General features: G+C 38.3%; 1 protein-coding gene across 7 annotated transcripts; it reads left to right on the top strand.

The window, feature by feature from the left end:
• MARCHF7 (membrane associated ring-CH-type finger 7) lies at positions 1-25,998 on the top strand. Of its 7 annotated transcripts, none has more exons than XM_065671143.1 (11): positions 1-107; positions 704-804; positions 5,432-5,588; positions 9,188-9,346; positions 11,412-11,583; positions 13,135-13,302; positions 16,097-17,213; positions 17,449-17,618; positions 18,786-18,895; positions 20,614-20,727; positions 24,409-25,998. In XM_065671143.1, the coding sequence occupies exons 3-11, from the start codon at positions 5,442-5,444 to the stop codon at positions 24,727-24,729; spliced, it is 2,478 nt and encodes an 825-aa protein (XP_065527215.1). In that variant the 5' UTR covers positions 1-107; positions 704-804; positions 5,432-5,441; the 3' UTR covers positions 24,730-25,998. The 7 variants fall into 7 exon arrangements, with proteins under 7 accessions (XP_065527215.1, XP_065527214.1, XP_065527216.1 ...); XM_065671145.1 differs by lacking the exons at positions 1-107; positions 704-804 and adding an exon at positions 4,787-4,804 and having other exon boundaries at positions 16,097-16,891; positions 17,060-17,213; XM_065671142.1 differs by lacking the exon at positions 704-804.
• Positions 25,999-27,010: the final 1,012 nt, after the last annotated feature.

The raw sequence follows: 27,010 nt of genomic DNA, 5'->3' as shown, positions 1-27,010 counted from the left end.
GCGGCTGGGTTGGCTTGGTGTGGCGGCCTGTGGGCCCAGTCCGGTTTGGCCCTTCCAGTGCATCCTTAGCTTCTGGGTGTCTGCGTCGCGAAGGTTGTGCTGTGAGAGTGAGTAGCGACTGCTTACGGTGTTGGCGAGGGGAGGATGGCTCCGTACGGCCCAGCTCGTGCCTGTGTGCGGGGCCGGAGCCGGCGGCTCTGCGCCAGGGTTGGGGGGAACCATTTTGTCTCTGGGCAGGCGCCTGGCTCAGCCGCCCTTCTTTCTACAAAGCACCTCTGATGGCTTTACGCCTCCGCTCCTTCTCTGGCCGCGGAGCTGTATGATGCCCTATGTGCTACCGTGCCTTTCCTCCCGTTGAGGAGCCTTTTGCCCTGTGGGGCTGGGGCACAGCCGGTCGGTGCTTCCGTTCGGCCTGTCGTGGGCCTGCAGCGCGGGTGCGGCCGTGGGCTCCCGTATGGGCCTAAGCCTCGATGGCAGAGCCTCTCCCTTTCAGGCCGGCAAGGAGGTGTATAGTGCTCTCTTCAGTGGCTTTGTGGAGCACCCGCTGCCTTGAACCTACTGGCTCCAATACGGGGGAATAGCCCAGCCTTCCTGGCATCAGCTGCAGCACCGTAGGCAGACGATCGGCATTTGTAAATATTTTTCTTGCTCTTGGCATTCCTGAGAGGCTGCTGAGTTTTTTGGTTTTTTTTTTTTTCCTCAGCCTTCCTTGATTAAAGGTTGAGAAGATACTCTCAACAAAGAATTGCACAGGCTGGGAGACTTGTCCCTGCATTCCATCTTGTTTGTCATAAGATCATGATTGTGAGTAAACACTGAGAAGGACACGTGATCGCAAGTTACTCGGGGGGAAAGACTTGCCAGCAGTTCTGTATCAAACCATACGAAAATCTGTAAACGTTAAAGTGTAAGTCTTAGGTAAAGGTGTCATTGCATAGCTCTAAGGGAGAAAACTTGGCTTTAGAAGCTGGGAGTGAAGTGTGTGCTTTCTGATTTAGGGTACAAGAATACTTTCACCTCGTACTTGAAGAGTGGAAGTTCAAGCTTTCCTTACTGGTAGACATGACTACCTCAAATTGCCCCTCAATTTTTGGTAGAAGGGGTCAGGGCAAAAGAGAGGAGGGATGAGAGATTTTTATTTTATGTATTTGCTGTCTGTGTTATTTTTGCCTTTTGAGATTACTGTGCTTTTCCAGAAAGACCTCTTGGACTTTTTTCTCTTGTTATTTCTATCTGTGGCTATGTTAGGTCTAGTTGATCTTTTATATCATATTTGGAGGGATGACAGATCAAGAAGGGTAGGACATTTGAGCTGTGTGCTCAAAATAGGCTGTTCAGCTCCACCTCCTGTTACAACTTGGCAGTGTGTTTCCCAGGTACAACTTTAAATTTAGAAGGCTTGATTTCAGAACTCAGTTTTTTACCAGCTCTTGAGAGGCATCCTATATATCCCTTATTCCAGGAGACACAAGAGTGGTTGGAAAGTTGTGTAACATGGCATGAATGGATGAAATAAGTCACTTTGAGAAGAGCGTTTCTCACCCTACTGTTCTGTTCCCCTTCTCATTTGTTGGATGCTAGAGTGAGTAGTGTCAAAATGATGAAGCCAGAAGTGCGTTTTGTGAGGATTGTGTGTTAAGGTTGTGCAGTGAAGGACAACAGTAGGTGTGATATTTGAGTAGGGTGTTCCTTTCTTTTGTGGCAATAACAGGCTTTTAAATCAGTTAAGACTGCAACATGATTTAGTTGTGTGGGTTTGTTTGTTTTTTTTCTTTTGTTGCTGTTATTATTTTTGTTGCTCAGAAGTTATTTAAGGGTTGTTTGGGTTTTTTTGATGTTATTTTTGGGTTTTTTTTGGGTCTCACTACCTTTTGTGTAAATTGAGATGGCTGCTTTGTTGTTATAGAACTCCTTACAGCATGTTAATTACCACTTGGGATTTTTTGAATTCTCGTGTGAGTAAACAAAATGTTCAAGGTTTTAATTTGTGTGTGTCTTTGTGATCATTCAACAAAACCTCCTTAAGATGCTGATGCTGTAAAAGGGAACCATTCTCATTCTGAAATACCCTATAAAAACACAATATTCCCCTTGCAGGCAAGTATTACTGTGGTTTTAATAATAGGATTTTACTTTTTTTTTGAGACCACTCTTTTGTTTGGTGTTCTGTAATAGCTTAAGATTCTATGATTCTATGTTCACCTTGACCCACCTCTGTGTTACCATGATAAGTGTAAGCTGTATGTTGGTTTGTTTGTTTGTTTGTTTTTTTTTAATTAACTTGAATGACATGCTTCATGCCGGTGAATGTTTGTTGAAATGCAAAGATAAAATCCAGTTTCCTTGAGCAGAAATTCTTTGATTAGACCATAAGGCTTCCTCCTCTTTCCCCTCCCCTTCAGTTCCTTTCCACCTCTGCATCAAACAAGGCAGGGCTCCTCTTGTCAAATGTCTGTTCTTACCCAACTCTGATTCATCCTTTTAGCAGCTCTGTGTTATTTGCTGGCTGAGGCCAGGACTGCAGGAAAAGTGTATGGTTGTGTTAAAGAAATTAATCATAATACGCATGCATAAACTAACATATTAAATTTTGCATTTTCTAACATGCTGCCTTTAACTAAATATCTTTGTGTATAGTTTCTGCAAGGGTTCTTTCCTTGGATAAAGGAAATAATGTATAGATGGCATCATCTTAACAAACTCAGGTTAAAATAGCAACCTGTGCTAATGTAAAAGATTAAGCTGATTGATAGTATCGTTGCCTTGGGGTTACCTCTGGAGGAGAAAATTGCTCTTGTGCCTTTTTATGTGTGTTTGTAGAAGGAATTTACTAACTTTGGACTCTATTTCAGCTTTTAGAGATAGTTTTCTGGTGTCCACAGTCTTTCACCTTGTCCTTTCCTATCTGAATGCTCTTATTTTGTCTCATCTGTGGATGGTTCATAAGCAATTTTGTTAGTACGAGATGATCTCTAAGTTAGTCTTGAAGTTCTTGTAACTTTCTTTATGTGTCTCTTCCCCCTGTTCATATGGCCATGAATTTCTACCAGTAGGAGCTTCCATCCCTTCTAGAACTTTTGTGTATGCTACTTGTCTGTGTCTCACTCTTTTTGTCAGTGTTATTTATCTGGTTCCATACCTGTCTGAAGCAAAATGATCCAGAATGGTATGTAACAAAAGCGTACTGCTTTTTTTTTTTTTTACTGTTGCTTTTTGTCAGGTACTTAAAAAATTTGATCTGTTATTCTGTGTGTCCATCCCTTATTTTTTTTTTTTGTGAGGGTAAAATGTAGGTAAACAGTGCTTTGGGCGTCAGATCTCATCAAGACTGCTGTCCTGTCCAGCATACACTCTGATCTATATTAGTGTGACGTTAATTTAGCTTCACAGTTTGCAACTTCAGTAGTTACTTTTTTTACACTTAGAGAAGCATCAGATGACTTGGCAGTGCATATTATGGCAGATTATTCTAAATCTTAAATTAACCATCATTATAGTGTCTTATGTTACAAATGGGAAGAAGTACGTTTGTCACATTTTATTGCATGCATTTTATTGCACACATGATCCACTTGAAGTGACGTGGCTTAGATTATTAGATTTATCCTTACCAAAATTCTTTTAAACTTTCATGATGGAACAGTGTTCTTCTGTACTTTGGAACACTGCTTAGAGCATTCTTATCAATAGGGCTGTATTTACAACTTTGATAATTGCATATAGTTGCTCAATATTCATTTAGAGGTTTAAATGTGATCTGGGAAATTTAATGAATTCATTCTTTCAGGCTCCTAATCCAAAGTTAGGCAAGTGAGAATTTCAGATTCCTGAATTGGTCTTGTTTAACTGACTGTAACAGAAACCAGCTTTTGTTGGTAGGACTATATTGAGTAAACTTGGGAATAGTGATCCAGAGCTCAAGCATGTCTCTGGCAGAAGTGAATGGGTTGCTAATGTCTGAAGCATGGTCTAAAAGCTGGTGTGCTTCTCCATAATACAAGCCAGTAGATCTTTTGTGCAAGAATATAAATGTTCACTTAAAGTTGATATGCTTTATGTTCTGTTTTTTTGGGGATGAGGGTGGTGTTTATTTGGTAAAAAAACAAGCAAAGAAGCCCCAAACTCACAATTTCTACTTGCAAGAAAAATTGAATATTACGGCTACTTTGTTGGTAGCTCTATGACACAGCTTACAATGGAACATCCACCAGAACAGTGGTGAAAAAAGCCTTCCATTAAGGAAATTAACCTCAGCTGCCCAATAGTTTAATCAATGAGGTTCTGTACAAACTAGCTTTTACCGGGTAGATTACTTAATGTAGTATGACTTTCAGCCAAGATTAAAAGCCCCAGCTATGTGAACTCAATTTGAAACTGCAGTCAAACATGAGGTATGTCAGGGTAGATGCAGCAGCTTTTCACGGATTGTGTTACTGATGAGCATGACTGATGTGTTGGAAAAAATGTGCCTTACTGAGTGATTTCCCCCCCCCCCCCCCCCCCCAATATAGCTTATTCCCATTCCCAGAAAGTTAGGCCAGAATTAAAAGTGGTTAAATAAAACAGATTGTACCACTTCTGCAAATCAACTTGTACCAATGGAGTTCTCTGCCATCTGTTTCAGAGTTGCTAGTTATGGTGCTACTCTTCCCACACCACACCACTGAGGATACTGCAGTTCTACTAAGTTTTTTATTTAAAAGCTACCTTTTGTGGTCTGATTCTGGCAGTACCATGCTGAGGAGGAAGAATCTGGGGATGTTAGCAAGCCAGTTAGCGAACTATCTGGAGTTTCTGAGCAACAGTAAGTCAGTATATTCTTTCAAGGACAGGAATTTCTACAGGATCACTTCTCACAGAGAAAAGGCACCAGCATTTATCTTGAAATGCCTAGAGATAACAAAAGAGCAAATAAACACTCAGTGTTTCAAAGGTAGATTTACATATATGTATGGGACACCAGGTGGCCTTTTGTATACGTTAATTTCATGGGAGTTGTCTCAGAAAAGTTAGATACTTCATTGAGACAGGTAGACTGAAAATGTTGTTTTATTGATATTTGTGTGTGTGTGTGTGTGTTTGTGTGACTCACTGAGTCCTGACCCATTTTATGTTAATACTAGTGTGGCAGAGTTCTTAAGGGCGTCCCACTTCTATAGAATAGCAAGAATATGTTGTAACATAGGCCCTTTTGCTGTTTTTGTAAGTTTTCTAACATGGAATGGGACAACATGTAAAGGTTACAAAAGCTAGAGTAAGAACTCATTTCCCCATTTTGCTGATGCATAGTTGTACCAAAGGGCTGTGTAAACATTTGTATGTGTGCATCATATGTGTGCATATTTATGATGCACTCAGAATGACTTGGGCATGTTTTGCATGTGGGTCCCTGTTTTTAAAAGAAAAAAATAATTGGTGTGTCCTTCTACAGGGTACAAAGAATGGAGTCAAAACCCTCAAGAATTCCTCGAAGGATCTCTCTTCAGGCCTCCGGCACTTCACTAGGGTCTAGAACATTGACTGGAAACAGTTTAGCTGGTGCATATAGTGCAAGAGAACCTTCATGGAGATTAGAATCTGGATACCAGGTAAAGTAAGGAAAAAGTCCCATGCAGGGCCTTGCATTTAGTTTAATTCTAAAATGCAAGAATCTAATAACCAGGCCAGTAACAGTATTCTGCAGTGTGATTTCATGGTTCTAGGCTTGCCATTTGTGACTTTTGTAGCTGCACCTTTAAAAATCAGCTGTTTTATGAATGGAGGGCATTCTGATACCATGGATTTATTTTGCACTAGGCACTGCAGTCTTAAACCTGGGTGAATGGGGTTTTCTGTTGTGGGGAGGTGAGGATTTTGTTTGAACTTTGATCTCTGTAGGGCGTTACACTTTGTGGATGATGCAAAAGTTACAATAATATGTTGTGGTTCTAAGAATTGACTGTAGGCAAGAAGATGACCTTTAGGCTTTTATATCATACTGTCACGTCAATATGCTAATATGTTCAGGCTTTCTGTGCAATAAACAGGACTGGGGTAAAGGCATTTACTGTTTCACATGCAACATTTTTCACTAACTAAATAGCTTTTGTGGGGGAGAACAGCCATGCTTAAGAGTAAGAGCTAGCACTTTACAGATACTTTCACATTGGAAGAGTATTATGGGAAGTAGGATTAAACTACTTGAAAAATTATTTTGGGCACTGGCAAGCAACATATGTCTGTTTGGCTCAAATCTCTTATTTTGCTCCTGTCGGCAAGTTTCACCTCAACTTTGAGTCTGGAAATGTAAGCCTGTCTTGGTCTTAGAAACAGTAGAAATTTAACTCCATAATTAAATGTTTGTATTTTTTAATAAAATAGTTATGAGTTTGGTCCCCGCTGACAGGCTATCTGGGACATTGTATTATGTAATGCCTTTTCCAGAAATAGTTTTACAAGTAATAGAACACTAATTATTTTTAGCACAGTTTACATGTATACGTGTTATATTTTGCCATACCAGGCATTTACATGGTCGTTAGTGGAATAAGCAATAGAGAGTGCGTAAGAGTGATCTTCACTGATTTTTGCATTTTGGATTCCTGCATGCTTTTCACTGACTGTCTGCTCAGCAAAATTGAATCACAGAGTCCTGCACTTTTATAGTGTTTTGCAGGTCCACACGGTGTACATATCATACTGAAAGCTGTTCAGCAGAAGATGAGCTGAATTGGTGCTGTGAAGTTAAGATGTGTTACTGCTGTTACAAAATTATAACATAGGAGACTTATGTACTTTACCTCTCTTATCACACGAACTGCAGAATGTTCACTGCACTGTGTATTTATTCCCTAATGAGCAAAATATTTTTAATCTGAGGAATGATCTTTGTAACACTTTGCAGTTAAAATTGAGGAGAAAATGATTGTTTAGATTATGTTGTATCCCTTCTATTCTAATTCATAAAGTAGTCTGAGAGCTTGTTACACAAGCCTAGTGCTTAGTGATAAATGCATAGGGGAGCTCCCTTTCTTGCCTAACCTTTGGTACTTACAGAGCTGTTTAGGATTGCAGGTGGCTAGGGCAAGAAGATACAAATAGTCTAAATAAAGTTAAGGCCAGTCAGATAGGAGTGGAATGGTTGGGTCTTGTTGCTTGATTAATCCTATAAGAAGCTACCTTAAAAATGTTAAGAGCTGCTTCAGTTCCAAGCAATTTAAAAGATTTGTCATTTGGAAGAAAAAAAATGTATGGCTATCAGTAGTGCTTTGGTTATATAGGGGAAGGAGAATGTAGGGACTTGGATTTTTAATGCAAAGTCATTTCTGCAGCTGGAGACCATAGCTGGTAATTGCTTAACTCAAAACAATTTTTGAGACTGCTGTCAAACTTTTGAGTATGTGTGTATATGTCACACGTTTTTGAGATCAGTCTAGGTGGTAGCCTCTCCTCATCTGAGGAGGCATAATAAGCAAGCTAATTCTAAATGAATCTGATGAATACTGAATGACAGCATTTTTTTCTAGGTGAGTTACAGTACAAAAATAGTGTAATGGTATGTAGAAAAAAAATCTAAAATCCTGTGCTTGATGATTCAATATTGTTAACCATTTTGCGCGATGTTAAGGTGGTTTGTTGGTTGTGTTATTTTGTTGGTTTTCTTTTTCCCGTTTTTTTTTTTTTAGGTGGAGTGATAGGGTCAAGTGTAATGTGTAACAATGTTCTCTTGAACACATTTTTCTGCTACTGAAAGTAGACACCAAAAATAGACTATCTGGTGTATTGCTTTAATAGTGAAGGTCTGACAAGGGATGTCAAATAGTGTTAAGATGAACTGAAGGAAGAAAGCAAACGGAGATTTTTTTTTTCCTTTTTAAATTTCTCATGTATATATGTGTATATATATATATACTTTTTTTTTTTTTGAGTTTCCGATATAGCAGTTGGGTTGAGCTTTCCTGACACCATGCCAGATCATTCACTCTGTTTTAAAGCCACTTTTTTGATTCCCAGTATGTTGCTTGTTTTCTGTTTTGGCTGTGCGACATCTGTCAAAGAAATGATGAACACAGTGCAGAGGTGTCACAGCTACCAAACGCTGTGCTGCCATTAGAACAGTAGATGGTGTAGTTCCATGAACTGGCTTTCAGTGCTTTGCCTAGTGTAGGTGTATTGTTCTTAGAGTAAGGTCTTTACTGTGGTGATCCAGATGTGTAAAATTAAATGAAATTCTCAAATCTTCAGTATCTGACAGGTAGAGAAAAAGGCAAGTATTTCAAGAGCACTCAAGTGCAGGTATGGCTTGTATTAAGAGTGTTTTATGAGAGCTTAATTTTTATTTTAAAGTTGTGTAGTCTTGTACCCATGGCAGTTTATCCATATATGAAATGGTGTAGAAACCTGATGCATCCCACTGAGACTCTGAAATGTGACAGAACTTACTGGCTGATACTTTGTTTTCAGATCTAATTTTGCTTGTGAGAATGATAATTACTATTTCTTCAACTTTTTAAATGGTGACAGAAACTGCTATAGTTGTAGTATTAATAGTTCCTAGAAGGAGGATGGACAAGTTATCACTTACAAACTCTGCTTAGCTGTGAAAAAAAAATAAAAAAGGCTTGATTTCTGTTAATTCTATTAATTTTACCAATTTTGGGGATTATTCTGTGGAGCAAATTAAATTGCAATCTCTTTCCTTAATTATCATCTGTTCATTGACTTTCAGTGAAACTAGTAGTGTAGAACCTCATTATTTGAGGTTAAGGACAGACAGATTTCTGTGTTAAACAGTTCCTGGTTTCATTATTAGCCACTTTTGCTCTCATAGAGAATCATTTTCTACACGTGTAGGTTTTTTTACTTAACACCTGAAAGTGAGGTCCTTAATTCTGCTCTGTTGCTAGAGTATCTTAAGTTGGGGTAATGCCTCAAAAGCCTTGCACTTCAACTTTTTACCGTCTGCAGTCAAATGAGAGGATGGATAAAGAAGCTGGTAATTGCTAGGAAGTAATTTAAAAAAAAAACTCTTCTTTGCCAGTGGTTCTCTCTCAAGACTTTAATTTCCTCTTAGGTATCCCTTGGGGTTTCTCATGAAGGGTTTCCAGATTTGTGATTACTTCCACTTCCCTGCATTTTCAATATTCAAATTGGATATTAAGTTAGTTTTGAGTTATAAGTTATGTATGATGGTTATGTTGTTCTTCAGGAATCCAGTGTATTGAATAGTTCCAGTAGAGATTGGGGTATTGGAGAAAGAGACACCCGCGAAACTCCTTGGAAGCTTACAACATCCTCTCCAACTCACTACTCAGGGACACTTGATCATCCACATTCTGGAAGATTTTTGGGAAGCAGGAGCAGATTGGTGAGAGTTGTTAATCTATTATACCTTTTTTTTTTTTTTTTTTTTTTTTTTTAACAAGGGTTTTACCTGGGTGCTTTCTATCTGCAAACCTGCTAGCAGGGACTCACTGTAATCTTTTTGGATAAGAAGGTCCTACCAAGTCAAGATGTAGGAAAAACAAGATGATAGTGGTATTAAGAAATTACTTAGAGAGTAAATAAATAAATTTGAAGTGAGAATGGCTCAGTAAGTATCTATTTAAAAAACCCAAGGGGTTTATTAGTATCTCATACATGTTATAGTCCTACGGATGGCAAAATTAATACTGTTTATACTCAGCTTGTTCTATCAGGTATTTCTAGGAGGTGTGTTTTGTTTTTGTTTCATGTTACCAGCTTTGTGAGTTAACATAAGTCCATGGTTTTGGAGATCTGCTTTAGAAAACTTAGTTGTGGAGTTCATAGTCTGACTGCGCTTATTTAGATGCTGCTTTTACAGCATACTGTGCAAGAAAATGGAGGGTTAACTGTCACCTGTGGTCCAAGACTCTGACCTTAACAGCTTGTCTTAGCTGGGCTCCAGAATGTGCCTTCATAACTCCAAAAATAAATTAGTTTGCTTCTTTGACATGCTTAAGCACTGTAGAGCTTAAAACTACTTCCAATTGTAGCAAGAATACTAAAATGAGAAAAGCAGACAACTGTGAAGGTACTTGGTGGGAAGATTGGACAAGTGAAAATTCTGCTCACTTTCAAACTGCAAAAGATATTTGAGTACTTGCAAGTGCTACTGCCTTAAATACCTGTTTGTTTTCTTACTGTCGCTTAAAGGTGACAGTTTGAAATAAGCAAGGGTAGGGAGGAACTAGTGTGGAGATGATGGCCTTCAAGGGAGGAAGTCACACTAGGTGTCTCTATAGATGAAATGCAGACTGAGTCTGTGGTTGCAAGTGGCCTATGTCTAGTCAAGTTAATGCTGTAGAATTTTCAAAATTACACTTTTTTTTTCCCCATTAAGATTAGTTTTTTCTCTTCAATTCTAATGCAGATCAACATTGCTGAAGACACTCTGAAATCTCTGCTTATCAAATAGCAAATTATTAAAAGAGAAGTTATGTGTTCAAGAGAGAAATGAACCTGGCTTTTTACTTGCTGATGTAGTTTCTGTGTCTTCTGATCTGTCTTCTATGATGAGATAAGAGAAACACTTTTTAGTTTTTGAAGACTAAAAAGTTTTGGCATAAGCTTTTTAAAAACCGTAACAAAAGAAAAGTAAGACACAACTATAACATTTACTCTTAATCTGGCTGATCCTTAAAAGATCTTGGTTGTGGATACTGTCTGGGAAGACAAACAGTTCAACTGAGCTTTTTGAGCTCAAATTTTGTATAAAAAAATAAAAAATATTTCAAATAGAAAATAAATGTTCTCACTACAAGTAACCAGACAAACAGCTACTCCATTTTTTTTTCTTTTTTATTTAGTAATAGTTACCGAAAAACTTTCTTTCAATGCTGCAGACTGCAAAAATTATTTGTACCCATTCTTTACCCGGAACTGTTTCAGTTACACTTGAGCTTAATGTAATAAAAGTATATGTGGTTTAAACAGCTTACAAGAAGTTAGACCTGACTCCTTAGCTAAGTGTATTTTAGATTGGTAAAAAAATAAGCTTGGTTAGTTAAGCTGTTAAAAAAATAAAGGTGATCAGTTTTTGCTGCTTCTGGACAGCAGAATTATGGTTACTTGGATATCTACAAAGCTATATTTGATAATGTTTATAGCATCTTACAAGTCAGTAGTATCTTTTTCCCCTGCAAGTCACATCTATCTATAAAGGAAAAATAATGCTTATTACAATAGCAACAAGTTTGTTGTTTCTGTTTTGTTTTGCTTTTTTTGTGTAAGGCTGTATTGCATAAACGTGGGGATAGTGATTTATCCTCAAGCATAAATACTATGTTGTTATAGGTAAAGAAGCTTTGCATTCTTAAATTATTCTTTACTATTTTTGTGAAGCTTGCATTATGTATGCTTTTGTTCAGTGGAAGTACATCTGAAATAATGTGTCCATTTTTTTATTTCAGTCTACATCATCTTCCTCTCATTTCACATCTGGGTGTTATGGTGAGTCTGAGAGAACTCAGGGAGCATATTCAAGACTCCATGGCCAGCAGCGAGATAGTGATTCAAAGAGACCTAAGCTGTCTTGTACATCTACCTCTTCTGTGAGAAATAATGGCTTGACTGCCTTTTCAGGTGAGAGGTTGCTTACTAGAGCTGAGTTACATAAAAATTGTCTTTAGTAAGATCAGGTTTTCTCAAGTTTTAAAAACTTGCTTTGAAATATTATGCTTTTAATTTTCTTAAATATGAAAACACTGTGCCTAACAAAAGAGTATACTCACACTGATGGCAGTATCCAAGGTTCTAAGAGTGCTGCTAATGTGCTCTTTTGAAAACCCGATTGTACTCACGTTCCTTCAAAACTATTACCTGTATCTATTGCATTTGCACTAAAGCTGAACTTCATGGTTTAAATGTATCTTAATGGGTTAAGATTTCAAGGAAAGAATAAGTGTAGCTACTGTTATTTCATGAGTAATATGGTATTGGTAAACTACGTGTGCTGGGGACAGCAGAAAGGAAATTTTAACTTTACTTAACTCTCTGTTCCAAGAAGTACAGTGGCACGGCTGGTTAGAGCACTGTTAGGGGTCAGGGAAGAAAGAAATTTTTTTTTTTAACAGGGCCTAAACTCATTCTGTAGGCCAGGTGAAAAGAAACATTCTACACCAGGAGCTATTTCAGGAGAACGTGAGATTTTCATTAAAGCTCTAAATAAGTATGCTATACTTGGATAGATGTGGGTTAAACAATATGCAAACGAAAGCCTAAAGGTCAGGAAATAACAGTCAAAAACTTAATTGGAAATTCTAAGCAGACTGTTCAATTCATTCAGATTACCCTTGCAAAGATGCATGGATGTTCTTTTTTATATTCACCTATGGAACCACACAGCCATCCCCCCCAAGAATAAAAAATATCTTGCTTAAAACCCAGTATTGCTGATGGTGGTCATTAACCAAAAGTAAGAAACCATTAACGTTTCTTATAATGGTATAGGGCCATAGTGTCTTTCTGTTTTTAGATAGGTTGGTAGTTGTACTGCTGACCAATGAATGTTTAAATTTGCATATATAACTTAGTACAACAAAATCAAGGTGGATTTTTCAGAGCCATTGAGGAACACCTTTTTTTGAGCAAGAGTTTTGTTCACAGTCGAAGTAAGTACAGGTCACTATTCAGTTGTTGGAGCTGTTAGCAAAAAAACAAGTGCCCCTTTGAAGTGTTTACTCTGCAATATGAGCAAAACCAGTATTAGTCATAGGTGTGTCTAAGCTGCATTTAAGCTTTGGCTGTCTTTCTGGAAAAAGAATTTTAGAAGCATCATTAGAATGGCAGCACTTACTAAGTCTCATGCTGCTGTTTTGCCATATTGTGAAGCCTATTTAATAACTAGCTACCAGTAGAAGCAAGATGCTATTTCTCTTCCTCTTCCTGTCCTGTATGAATGTTAAATGGTCTGACTTTTCACAAAAGTGTTATTACTTTTTCCTGTTTAGCTTTCAGAACTAACTCACAGCAAGATTAAGTAAGTGCTGTTTACTCTTGTCCACTTGATCAGCTTAGTGGCATTGTAAATTTGCACCTGATATGGTATAACCAGTATGCATGTCTAAGTTGCAGGTTTAATTGGTGTTTAAATGATTACAGAAACATGAGATTTGCTTACTTTTTTCTTTATAGATTCTTCTTGGAGGTGCAGTAGGATTCCTAGATCTTCATCAGTGATGCTTGGCTCCCTGGGAACTGAGCTGGTGAGAGAACGAAGAGAGTTGGAAAGAAGAACAGATCTGTCTGTTAATAACCTGGTGGATCACAGCTACAGAAACAGTGACTTTTCATCTGCAGCATGTATGTATTGTACAGCTGTAAGCCTGTAAACCCATCGGTCGCATGCTCGTTAGCTTTTTCATGTGTTCTTTGCATATTTTATTCAAAACAGAAAGCCAAAATATCTATTTAATTTTAGTGTACCCTTTTAAATGAAGTTGGCTGAACTGTCAAAGGATATATGGATGTTCTAGCTTGTAGATGCATTCAGTTATAAGAAAATGCTGTTGGTGCTTGCCACTGTAACAGTGTGAGTAGTCAGTAAGCTTGTTCATCTTAAGATTTCTTTGTATTTACATATGGGGAAAAAAATTATGTTAATTTGACTCAGGAAGGGGTTTTAATGAAGGTGCCCATATTTCATTATCTCTTTCCTTTTGGGTTCTCTTTGAGAAGTTACTAGGGGAAACTGCTAGAACACTGAAAATAATGAATAAACACATACTTCACATTAGGTTAGAGGCTTGTTCCGCAGTAACTGCTAGAACTAGTACTGAATTCTGTACTGTCATTTTCACTTTCTATTCAGAGCTGTCTTTGAGGAAGCTTGTTGTCTGTCTTGATTTGCTTCCTTTTACAGATGCATTAGTGGTACTTCATAATGTGTAATTGAAAACCAACAACAAACCAAACCCAACAATAAGCCACCAACAAGTAGAAGAAAAAACCCCAAATGCAACTCCCCTCAAAAAACCAAACCAACCAACAAAACGTACCTAACAAGAAAAAACACTCTGCCCACACCCCCCAAAATACCCAAAACATTCCTACAGTTATAGGAGGTAAGCAGAAAAGATTAAAAACTAGTTCCAGATTTCATCCTGCAGTCTTGCCTTACCAAAAGGGTATGATTTAATGTCATCATACTCTACACTAGTTTAATAAGTGGACAGTTGGGAGTTTACGTGGTAGAGCCTGATGTGAGAGATGAATGGATGGAGACCCTTGCTTTGTGCTGTCCATGCTGCTTTTCTAGCAGTAGTGACACTGTTAAGTGCTATAAAAATAACTCCCAGCTGTGTTCCCTGCTGTGTAATCAAAACCATATGGCAGATGCCTGGCATCTGTGCAGATGTTTCTTTAGTTAGAATCTGCCACATAGTTTCAACAATAAATAGTGATTGCAATGCACAGCCCATTTGAAAAAGAAAAAAAAAGGAAACCCAAAAAAAACCAAAACCAAAAAAAGCCCCCTCAAAAAAAACCCCAACCAAAAACCCCAAACACAAACAACCCCTCCCTCCCAACCAAAAAAAGCAATGACATCAAAGCTGCCAACATGAAAGGTTTAAATTCCAGAGAGCATAGAGAAATCTTTTGCCTCCTGTCTTAACCTATCTATGCTTAGTAGTTAAAATATTGAAGTATTTTCCCTTCTAATGGGGTCAGTGGGCTTCAGCTGCTTTCTTCCCTCCTTTCCTTCCCCCCCCTCCTGAATCTAGCCATTTGAGGAAGGAGACTAGCTGATGTTAGCCTGCTCAGCTGCTTCATGTAATGTTGACTACAGTGCAGCTACAGTAGGGTTCTTCTCAATGTGTTGAGGTACTTAACAGAATTTATGGAAAATATGCTTCTAAGAATCATGGAATGGTTTATGTTGGAAGGGACCTTCAGAGGGCATCTAGTTCCAAACGCCCTGCAATAAACAGGGACTTCAACTACATCAGGTTATTTAGAGCCCTGTCCAACCTGACATTGAATGTTTCCGAGAGTGGGACATCTACCACCTCTCCAGGAAACCTATTCCAGTGTTCAACAAGGTTCATTGTAAAACATTTCTTCCTTACATCTAGTCTGAATCTACCCTCTTTAAGATTACAACCATTACACCTTGTCCTGTTGCTACTTAAAAGAAGTCTGTTCTCCATCTTTCTTATAAGTCCACACTTAATAAGCAGGGGAGGATGCCGAAGTGTGGTGATAGTCGTCTAGTTGAGTATAGATAATCAAAGCTACTGGCAGAGCAGATGAGATTACTAATCCAGAATGGTTAAGTCTGATTGTGCTTAAGCCAGTTGCATAGCTGAACATGGGAGCTAACTTAGTTGTTGCATTTCTTTGCTAAAAGTTAGATAACCCTTTTAGACTGAAGCAGTGGAATTATAGTATTTCTAGGGTATTCTTTTTATTTTTGCATTCTTGGTTTAAAACATTGTTATAGTAAGATACACATCTGATTTAGATACTATTCAGTTTCTGTTATCCCAAGCCAGTAATTTTCCTGCTACCTTTAAGAAGTGTTTAACTGCAGCTCTTGATGATTTTATGATGAGAAGAGTAAGGGTAGCTTGTTGTAATAGATAAGGAATATACTTGGCTTTATCCATGCATTTGTTTCGGGTGCTCTCATGTCTGCTGCATTGCTGAGATTTTGATTTATCTTTCTCAGTCTATAAGCAGAATGGACCTTTAAATTTTAAATAGTATTGTATATAGTGTGCTGTTCTTAATTCGTATGCTGTTCTTATGTAACTTCTGACAGATGGTCAGAATTTCATATTTGCATATAATAAAGTGAGATAATCTGAAGATTTGGGGTGATATTAAATTCCAGATGGATTTACCAGACTAAAATAAGTCTAGGTTTCAGTTTAACTTCAGAATTCTGGCAAGTAAGCTTAATATTACTCTGGAATCTTACCTGCCAACTTTGAAAGAATTTTGATTAAGGAGCACAAAATCCTGCCCTTTGTGCTTACACTTTAGAGTTACCCATCTGGAATGTAATAGTTGGAACTCTGCAGAGTTATCCATCTAGAATGTAGCAATTAGAGCACGTCTTGTTATACTATTTTCCTCTGCTTTTCTGCAACAGATCTTCAAGACAGGCCTGCCTCTTCATATGCAGAGGGAGCAAGACCAAAAGAGAACTCATTAAGCACTTTGAGGCTGAATGCATCCATGAACCGCCAGTTGCCTTCTGATCATCAGCCATCTCTTTTCAACAGAGACTCTAACATGAGCTCTTCAAGATTCAGCTACTCCTCAAGGCAAAGGAGAAATGAATTGGAATCTCCCCAGAGGAGCATGCAGCCAGCATTTTCTCTTACTGCCATTAGAGATGAAACTCCTTCCTCAAGTGGTTCTGAAAGGGTTTTATCTTCTCAGAGGTCACTGAATGAGCCTGCAGCTGATGGTGAAGGGAGGCGCACAACCAGACAGCTTCTGTCTCGTTTAGCATCTAGTATGTCATCTACATTTTTCTCTCGAAGGTCTAGCCAAGACTCATTGCATACCAGATCGTTAGGCTCTGAAGAGTCAACAGTAGTCCCAAGAGTTCAAGCTTCTACTCTGTCGAGCAGTAATGGATCTGCAACTCCAGAAGTTCCAGGACTTCAGACATCTGAAGCTTCTCAGGGATTTAGTTTTCTTAGACGAAGATGGGGTTTATCAGGAGTGTCACAAAATCATAACTCTGATTCAGATGGGGAAAGTTACAGACCAGACTCTGAAAACAGGAGTACAGGATCCTGGTTATCATCATCTTTGAGGAATAGATGTACACCACTCTTCTCCAGAAGAAGAAGAGAAGGGAGAGATGAATCTGCAAGGATCTCGACCTCTGATACAACTGCTAGATCACAACATATCTTCAGAAGAAGAGAGTCAGGTGAGGAGACCTCTCTTGAAGCATCAGGTAGCCCTCCTTGGGCTTCTGTTAACAGACCACCAACTCCTGCAGTATCTGGTATTCCTACAGCTACTGCCTCCCCACCAGATTCAACCCACAGTAGGAGAAGTTCTGGAATTCTGCCTGGTTCTCTCTTTCGCTTTGCAGTGCCTCCAGCATTAGGAAACAGTCTGTCTGACAATCTCATGATAACTGTAGATATTATTCCCTCTGGCTGGAATCAGTCTGAAGGACAAGAAAGTGGCAAATCTAAAATGCCACCATCAAGAGATCCAGAAAGACTCCAGAAAATTAAAGAGAGGTAAATTAGTATGTTCTTTTGAGATAATGAAATGTACCTGACTTAATATGAGTTTTCTGTAATCTTAAGAGGAAACTTTTAAGTGGCAACTCAGTCCTGTGTCACCTGTGTTCTCACTTATCTTCAGAGAAATTTGTTTCAGTCATTGTTGATTTGAGAAAAGTTTGAATGGAACTGTGATTATAAAAAGTCTTACATACAATGTGTCACATTGTTTGTTGATACTCCTATTCAGCCTGCTTTTAGAAGATTCTGAAGATGAAGAGGGTGACTTATGCAGAATCTGTCAGATGTCCTCTTCCAGTTCTGACAACCTTTTAATAGAGCCATGCAAGTGCACTGGAAGTCTGCAGTATGTTCACCAGGAGTGCATGAAAAAATGGCTGCAGTCCAAGATTAATTCAGGTAAAGCAAACTCAAGACCAGGATAGACTTCCAGTTACACTGGGAGGCTTATCAGGAGAATTACTCTTCTAGTACTGAGGTATTTATTTGAAAAACAGTTGGGGACACACAACAGAGTGGCACATACAGGCTTATTGTATGTCTGTGCAGCTTCTCATGTTAGTAGATCCAATAACTGTCATGTAGGCATTTGCATTTTTGGGGTTGTCTGCTAAGAAATTAGACAAAATATAATATTGCAGAAGCGTAGCCCTAGAGCTACTCTACAGCTTTGTGTGTGTTTGTTCCCTACTCTCTCATGGATGTGGTTCTAGTTGTTAAGACTTACAGCCAGGCTGACTAGCTGAGTGGTGGGGATTTGACAATCAAGAAATATTACTGCCTCCTGTTCAAGGCAGTTTAAAACTGTTAAAAAGCAAACAAACAAAACAAAAAAACCCAAACTTTAAAGTGCATGTAGAATTTTAAGAAACACTTCACAAATGGCACATGGTACAAATGTTTTTAATAAATTAATTGACCAGTTTATAATGTAAGTTATCTGTAGTAATATTAAGGTTTTTAAAAAGCTGGTTTGGTTGAAGGCATGAAGATCATGGAATACTTTTCCCACAGGAAGGTGCTAGCATCTTTCTACTTTTTTACTCGCTATTAGAGGACCCATGTCAGAGTAGGGATATATTGAAAGGCTCAGCCTGTAGGAGAAATTAATTTGAAGTATTTATAAGACATGAAATCCACCATAAACTTGCTTTGTTCATCTTGTTGCCTATGGATCAGCTTGCTTTAAACCTGGTTATTTGAAGACAAAATGCTGCTCTTATCATAACTTTAAGGTATTCCAGTATATCTGTTATTACTTTTGTGTATTTTTGGATTACACTGTAGAATTCAAACAGCTCAAGCAACAATTTTATGCCAGACTTTCAGTAAGAGGCATGAACATGAGACAAAGTATGTGGAGCTGGACAGAGAGTAAACATACTATAGCTTTTAAATTCTGACATTAGCAGATAATAGCTCTGTTTGTATTAGAAGCTTTCTTCTAACCTTGCTCTGCAAAATTAAGTCAAGATTTAATTACAGTTTGTCATGCTTGTGTAATTCTGTCATATCTCATAGATTGTTGTAACTTGATACTGACTTTCCCCTGCTCCTCCCCACCAGGTTCTTCTTTGGAAGCAGTAACAACTTGTGAACTGTGCAAGGAGAAGTTGCATCTGAATCTGGAAGACTTTGACATTCATGAACTGTATAGGGCACATGCAAATGAACAAGTTAGTATATTTTGCCTAATTTGGTAAGTGTTGGTTTAGTGCTGGGAGGGTGCTCTTTAGAGAAGGCAAATGCATCTGCTTTTCAGGAGGACTGTTATGCATATAAAGTAATGTCAACATGGAACAGATTTTTCTCCTTAATATTCAGACAAATTCTATCTTCCTGCTGTGCTTCCTATAGCTGAGCTTTCAGTAAGTGTAATATATCTTATCCTTTTCTTGGTTGCAGATCTGTCATCTAGCTTTGCAATCCAGTGGTCTGCCACGTGGGTGAAGTGGGAGTACTAATATGATTAGATTGAATTTTAAATGAAGTCACTGTCTTTGTTTTTAGCTACTTTTAACACACCTTAGTAATTGTTTTAAACATACCGCTTTTTAAATGTAACATTTTCATTATTATTTCATAGCTATTTTCATTACAGTGGTAGAAACCAATCTTTTTATTAACAGCTTCTTGCTGCTCTTTCAAGTACTTTCCTAAACTAATCAAAGGCCCATTAGTATTACTCTTGTCATATAAAATACGTTATCTTAGAGCTACTGGGTTGTGTAGTATTTAAACAATTAACAAAAAGCTGGTGTTACTTTAATGAAGTTTATTCAGAGAGTTTTTCTTATTCTCTGAGTTATTCTATGAAAATAGAAAGACTAATGAAATTTGCCTGCCTCAGAAGTTGAAAGAAAATAGTGACACCAGTTTTGAGGGCAAACATCAATCTCTAATTCTATTTTTTTTTTTTTTTTACTGTTTAGCAGAAGCTCTAACCCTACTACTCTAGTTCCCAGTACATGGGCCAGATTCTGAAAAGTCTTTCTCAAGAGTGCCACCATCTTAATTTTTAGCACTACTGACTGTTACAGTCACTGTATTTCAATAGAAGTAAGAACTTTGAAACTTTTACTTAAAGAATTGATTCTAAATGATCAGTTCAGCAGTGGCATTTTCAAAGCTCATCTTAATAGGGGAAATAATTTCTCAAAACATTTATAACATCCTAAAGTTTTTACAGTATTTCCCTTCATTTGGCTTTCTGTAAAGTGTTGGGAACACTGAAAAGAAACCAGCAAAGTTTGTTGCTCTTATTTTCCCCAGTGATGCAATACTTGGATTCACAGAATCACAGAATCCCAAGGGTTGGAAGGGACCTCAAAAGATCATCTAGTCCAGCCCCCCTGCAAGAGCAGGGTAACCTACAGTACATCACACAGGAACTTGTCCAGGCGGGCCTTGAATATCTCCAACGTAGGAGGCCCCACAACCCCTGTGGGCAACCTGTTCCAGTGCTCTGTCACTCTCACAGTAAAAAAGTTTTTCCTGATGTTCATGTGGAACCTCCTATGCTCCAGTTTATACCCATTGCCCCTTGTCCTATCACTGGACATCACTGAAAAAAACCTAGCCCCATAATTCTCAAATTTCTTCCTGTGAACTAATCATGCTAAAAAGACTTGAACAGAAAAAGTTCTACAAATAATCTTCAGGGATAACATGTTAGATCTGGGGTGGGTGGGAAGAACCAGAATTTTAAGTAGCTTGTCCGTAATTTTTTTTTGTTTGTTTTGTTTTGTTGGGTGTGGGTTTTTTTTAATATTTCCTGAAACAGCTTGATCAAATACATAAAGTTTCCAGTAAAATTTATTTCTTGTTCTACTTCTTGAATACTCTATGCAAGACATCACTGACATTCTGAATGTTTCTTTTTATCTCCTTTAAGGCAGACTATGAATTTATCAGCTCTGGTCTCTACCTTGTAGTGTTGTTACACTTATGTGAGCAGCGCTTTTCTGATATGCTAGGAACAGCAAGTGAGGCCAGCACACGTGTTAGAGTAAGTATGCAGTGTTTTTATGGCTGGAATTGCTTGTAAAGAGAACTTGGAACTAGATTGTTACCTTGAGCAACCTATGAGCTAGATACCCAAGAAGCATGCGTATTTAACAAATTTATGGCTGGGTTTGTTGATGCAGTAACACCATGTTTTGATTTTAAACTGAAGGTACTACTTTACTGCAGTTACTGTGTTGCAAAATTATTTTTGTCAAGGTTATTGGTAGTTCATTGCTTTGCTTGTAATCATGGTTATTGTGAATTTATGCAAAACAGGGAGGTTAACCTCCTTCTGTACAAAACATGTAGTTGACAATGTTGGACTACTTTATTTGATTGATTTTTTTCTCATGATGCCAGTCTACACTGCAGAGGTCTAGACCTTGCAGTGCTTGTCTGCTAGACTGTGCCTAACAATGTATTTGTATATTACATTCTGAAACTGACTACCTATAGTATGGTTTTCTGGTGTTAGGCAATACTTTTATTGATTATATTTGACTGGATTCTTGTTACTTAAATGACTTGACTTAGAAATACGGTAAGTACACATTTTACCAGTAAGAGATCATCATAGAAAGTTATTGTTGCATAGTGACTCATTCAGAAATCCTGTATTATACGTGTTTGTTTGATTGGCACCCTTTGCCAACTGAGCTCCTGAAAAGCTGGTGGGTTTTGGTTTTTTTTTTTTTTTTTATGTTATTACATACGAAGTGACAATATTAAAATATTTAGCTTGTCCAGGGTTTATTGGAATGGCTGCTATCAGGTACTAGCCTTCAAGGGTTAGAGGCAGGCCTGTGCTCTCTAATCTCTTACTGTATTAGAACAGTGGTTCTCTTTTCCATACACACCTAACGTAGAGCTTGTATTCCATGATCCACAAACGAAATGTCTAGTTTTACTCTGCTACAGGTTTAGAGATATATAATCTAATATTAGCAGGCATCCTGTGCAGGGTGTTCGCTTGAGTGTATTGCAGAAAATAAGATGCTTTTACTGGTAGGAGGCAGCGTTATGCAGTTGCATGACACCGCATTTTTAAACTAGTGGGAACACCGATACCTGTTTGATGCCAAGCATACAACTTGAGCTATGGGAACGGTAGCATTATATTCTTGTTTCATTTTGTTTGCTGTGTCTCAACATCTGGACTGTCACTGAGACTGTGTTGTAGATTGTCACTTACAAAAAACCCCCCAAAACAACCAAACCCAACGTGGCTGAGACATTCAAATTTGCCTGAAGAACTTGCGTTCCTAGGGATTTTGGCTTGGATTTTGATACCACATCCTTCTAAAGTTAAGCTGCCACCATTGTCCAATAGTAATTGTGCTCTTAAACTTCTTATTTACAGTTAAAATCTTAAGTGTATTTATGCATTTTTCATTAATCTCAGTCAGAGGCCTCTGTTTTGCCATAGTAATAGTGAAGTAAATGAAATGGATCCAAATAATGCAGTCCTTACAGGTTGTGTGATCTGTTTTTTTTTTTTTTCATTACAAATTGTAGGAACAATTTTCATAACACTGGCTGTTGTTTATGTATTTTACTTTCAAAATTGATGTATTTTACAGACTGTAGAACATGAAGATGATGCCACTAACTGCTACCAGGAACATTTGACATAGAGTGGAAACTGAAATAACTTAAATAGCAATTTGAAGCCTAATGTATGGGATTTATATTAAATTTTGCATTGGTTTTTTTTTTTTTTTTTTTTTTACATTTGGGATGTGAAAAGTAAAGAAAAAGTGAAGAAAACTTTGTTAACTTGTTGCAAATTTCTGCAGATAACTTTGCAACTTTTAAACTACTTTCTCTCTGCCTTGTTTCTAGTTTATTAACCTTGCAAGAACTCTTCAGGCACATATGGAAGATATTGAAAGTAGGTGCTTCCCCTCTTCCTCTCCCCATTAGATCAACTCAGAGCTAAATGAGTACAATCCTCCTTGCCAAGATTCATAATACTGAACTTAATTACTGAAAACTTGATTTTACCCAGCAGTGCTTTTTCCATTATCAGTAGAATTATTCTGAGGTTAATTCTCCATGATTAATTTCCCAACAGCATTCTGTTTGGACCACGGAAGCATTTTCTGCAAGTGATAACAAGATTCCTCACTAGTTACAGTTTGGTTATTGTAAATCTAGGAGTACACAGTTATGGAACTGGTGGTGACCTCCGGGTTGTGGGCATTTACACGAGTCCTAGTAGAAAAGAAACGTTTAAAGTTGAGTTTCACTGCACTTAAATTACCATACTTCTCTTGCCATTCCTCTTCTTCCCTCCCTCCATGGCCCCCCCCCCCCCCTTTTTTCTTTCCTATTCACACTTTACAGCTGTATGTATTCCTTGGTCTGGCCTATCTACTTCAGGAATGAAATTTAAGAGTTGCCAGTTTTGGCAAAGGACTAGCTTACTTTTTGCCAAATAGCTTCTTCAGTGTGTTTGAATTCAGAACTATATGCTGGGCACAGTGAATAGGCAGTAGAAGGGTAGCTAGTTGATCTGCCGTTGTTTGTTTGCTTGCTTGCTTTTTTTCTTTTTCCCTAGTGCACATGTGAACGTTTGAAAACATGCAAAGCTTGTGTGTGAATTTTTAATGCGTTGGATTTAGACTGTGATAAGGGATATTGCGTGTGTGTCTTCAGTTTTAGTTCAAGGAGCAGAAGATGATTTGAAGATTATTTCTGCATTCAAAGCAAAAGTGGACTTAAGTTTGGAATTTATTCCTGAGTTATGTGCATCCTTGTTAGTAAAAATTAATGTTGTTATGTGCCATTTTACACAGTAATCTAATCTATGTTTGATTCAGGCTTTATCTAACTTGCAGTTGAGGAATACTGAGGTTTAGATTTATCATTGATGGTACTTTGGTTACATTTCTCTTTGAAGAATTTGAGAAGTGAGCAGAAAGACATTACCTTGGTTTGTTTTGTGTACAGAGATGGAGCAAGTTACTTGACTATAAATACTTTAGTGCCTACAGAATTTGCCTCAGAGGACAGATTAAATTTCTGTTATGGACAAGCTTAACACGTTACAAGCCTATTGTAGATGTGTGCTGATTTTTATTTTTAAGTATGTGTTTGTTTTATAAGTCACCTTGCAGCGACAAAATTCTGTGCGTAGGTGGGCTTTATGTTCATTTCGCATATGCTGAAGGAATGGCATTGGAGAGAGGAGCTGTCTGCAGCTGGGCCTGACTTAATTGCATTAAGCAGTATATATACCTTAAACAAAAAAAAAGTTTGCTTAGACTGCTGAATCTTTGTAGGTATTTTAGTAACCAAATTGTTAACTTCAGGTCGTTTCTTTCCGTTGTGTTGGGTTCTGCTGTCATGGATTGAATATATTTTCCTCTACTGTTGGAATTAGCCACTGTAAACACTACATAAAACTTGAATCTCTGGCGTAATTAAGTTTTTCTTCCTTCTATTTTGAGGAAGAACAGCAGGAGGACGCTGCATTTCCTAATGTCAAGATTTGATTTGAAAATTTTCAGACATGAGATGCATTTAAAAATTAAGCTGTGTAATTACACAAGGTTTAGGCAGGTATTATAATCTGCTATTTAATATTACAAGATTACCTTTATTTCTGCTGCTCAAAGTAGTGGAAAAAAAGTCACAGACATTTGTCAAGGCTTCTGATTATACTGTGTTGTTCCGACAGCTTCTGAGGACGATTCTGAAGACTGATGCTGTTAGAACTTTAACACTGCAAGAGACAAATGGAATTGCTGCAGAAATGCTGAATTGGCAAGAACAACATCAACATGCATTTGCTTTTTTCCTCTCCTTAGTAAAAAGTGCATTGAATATTACTGTAGTTTTTGAAGCATTGTTGAATTCAAAATCGACTGCTGCACAGTGGAACTCAGTGGACTTGAGAACTACTCAGCATGTGCAAGGATTAGATATAAAGCAACTTCCCTTTTTAAATGATGAGGATGATATGCTTTGTTTTGGAAAACATCAGATTTTGAATATTTAAGGAAGCTATATCTCCCTCTGTTTCCTTCCTGTAGTCAGATTTCTGGTTTTGTCTACCGAGTTTTGCTCCTTTCCATGCAGTAAGTGGTTATAGTGGGTTTCAGGGTGAGGGTGGGCAGGGAGGGTGGGGATATCTGTGTACTTAAGTAAGTTTTTGTTTGTTTTTTTTTTGTTTGGTTTTGTTTTTTAAAAGCCTGTGTTGCTGCATCATATAATAACTGATTGCTTCCAGTGTTAATGAATGAACAGGAGGATGAGAAAGCTACTGTAGAGATTGGTTTTGGTTTATTTGAAGATTATTATTTAACTCAAAAAAGCAATAAGAACTTGCAGAGGTCTTCTCATACTTAGTGATGGCTTTTTTTTTTATGTATTGGTTTGGAAATTGGAGACTATATTTGATATTATGTGGCTGTTCCATTACGGAATATTGCAGGTGTAAACTCTTGCATTTCAGCATTCCTGGCAGATATGCAACTTGATAAAGACCTAAGGTTGTTTAGTTTAATCAGACTTTTTTAGATCCCACCTTCACTGTTCAAAGCACTGGCTATCAATGTGTTTTTTCTAGTGTTGTCACTTCTTTATAAATAAAGATGATAGAGGTATGCATCTCTACTGGTATTGTCCATTTTATTTAAACATGGATATCTACCAGAACTTAACACTTGAAAACTTAGAAAGCTATAGTCTGTGGTATATCTTTACTAATGTTTATAAATTCTTATGCAGATATTTAAGATTGTTTCTGACCATTTTGGATTGAAATGCTTTATATGAATGGTGGTACAATAAATTGTCATGTATTGGGGTTGATTTTGCTATGCATATTTGTTGGGGGTTTTTAATTACTACAGTAACAATGTCTTTGTAAAGAGCGCAGTATGTTGAAATAACCTTCAGTTCATTGTTGCAGCATATGAAATTAACTTGTATGGAAGAAAGGATGTGCCTCAGCAGCTTAAATAAGCTGATGTGATTTTTAGAGTTAACTTTGGTAGCATTACATGAGATGGTCTGTCACTGTTAAACTTGAAAGAAAATGAAATGCTAAGGGAAGTGCACCTTTCTGTGCTCATTCTGGTAACCTTAGACACTGGCTAAGGTTCAGTGCCAACATGTGGAGGTATAATTCTAGCAATTAGCTGAAATACAGCTCTCTTTCAGACCTTCACTTGAAAACTGAAGGTCTAGGTATATGTGAAGATGTTTCTATTTCTGAAGGAAGTGAATTTGGGTTTATAATAAAATAAAATGTTTAATCCCTTGAGTCGGTATAGCTTAATAAAACCATACACTGAAGCAGACAGTATTTCATATGCACTCTGTAGATGTAGAGTTACAACATGAACTCTGCTAGCCTAATGAATTAATGACTTGGAGGATATTTCTGATTTTTTTTTTTCTGTCTTTATAACAAATAGCATTCCATGGATGTGTAAGCAACTGTGGTAGCCTTGTTGGGCTCCAGTGTGAATGAAAGAGTAACACTGGGAATAGTGTGGTGGAAGCAGTGAAGAGTAGAGCATGCATTTGTGTGCTCTGGTGATGCTGTCTTCTTCTTGCACCATACTTCTCTCTGGGTTTGGAGACAGGGCATGGCTACAGTTCGTTGCTGATTCTGGCTGTTCTCAGGTGTGCGTATGTGATCCTCAGGTGTGGCATCATGATGCTGTTGGGAATGCTGAGGTGTGGATTGCCTCATCTCATCTTAAGGTTGGTATAGACCAAGGGTGGTGCTCGGTGCCATTCTGAGCCCTTAGAGCTGTGGCTGGCGTTAGGATGTGTGCAAGCATCTATTGCCGAGATACACAAGTCCTTTCTCCTGACTAAAAGAGCCGTCCTCAGCAGAGGCTTCTATCGCGAGACCTGTGTGAAGGCCGTGCCTCGAGGGCGCGTGCACAGTGCCACGCTCACTGCTGTCGCGAGATTGGGAACTGCAGCCCAGTCTCCGTCCATGCGAGGTGTGGTGCTCACTGCTGCCGCCTGGCGAAAGGAACGGGGTACTGCGTTAGGCTCTGCGCATGGCGCGGTGCTGCCGTGCCTGCGAGGTGATGCCTCCTGCTGGTGAAACGCCGTTGTCGCCCCGTGTACGCGCTACCGGCGAGCGCTCAGCGCTCTAAGCCGAGAACCGGCCGGTGCGGCCCCACCACCAGAGCCGCCCGCCGGGTGCTTGCCGGTGCTGCCGCGTCGTGGCCGAAGTGCGGTACTGCAGTATCGGCTCCACACCGGAGCGCGGCACGGCCTCCGCTGCCGCAGCGTGACGGTCCTGGTTCCTAACA

The sequence above is a fragment of the Lathamus discolor genome, chromosome 3, assembly GCF_037157495.1.
Source record: "Lathamus discolor isolate bLatDis1 chromosome 3, bLatDis1.hap1, whole genome shotgun sequence".
Taxonomy (NCBI): Eukaryota; Metazoa; Chordata; class Aves; order Psittaciformes; family Psittacidae; genus Lathamus; species Lathamus discolor.
This window is presented reverse-complemented; position numbering and strand designations above follow the sequence as displayed.

Excerpts from the sequence above, each read along its gene's own strand:
- MARCHF7 (XM_065671142.1), top strand. The coding sequence starts at position 5,442 with ATGGAGTCAAAACCCTCAAGAATTCCTCGAAGGATCTCTCTTCAGGCC. Across the intron at positions 5,589-9,187 it reads GATTAGAATCTGGATACCAG|GAATCCAGTGTATTGAATAG; the intron begins GTAAAGTAAGGA and ends GTTGTTCTTCAG. Across the intron at positions 17,214-17,448 it reads CTCCAGAAAATTAAAGAGAG|CCTGCTTTTAGAAGATTCTG; the intron begins GTAAATTAGTAT and ends ACTCCTATTCAG.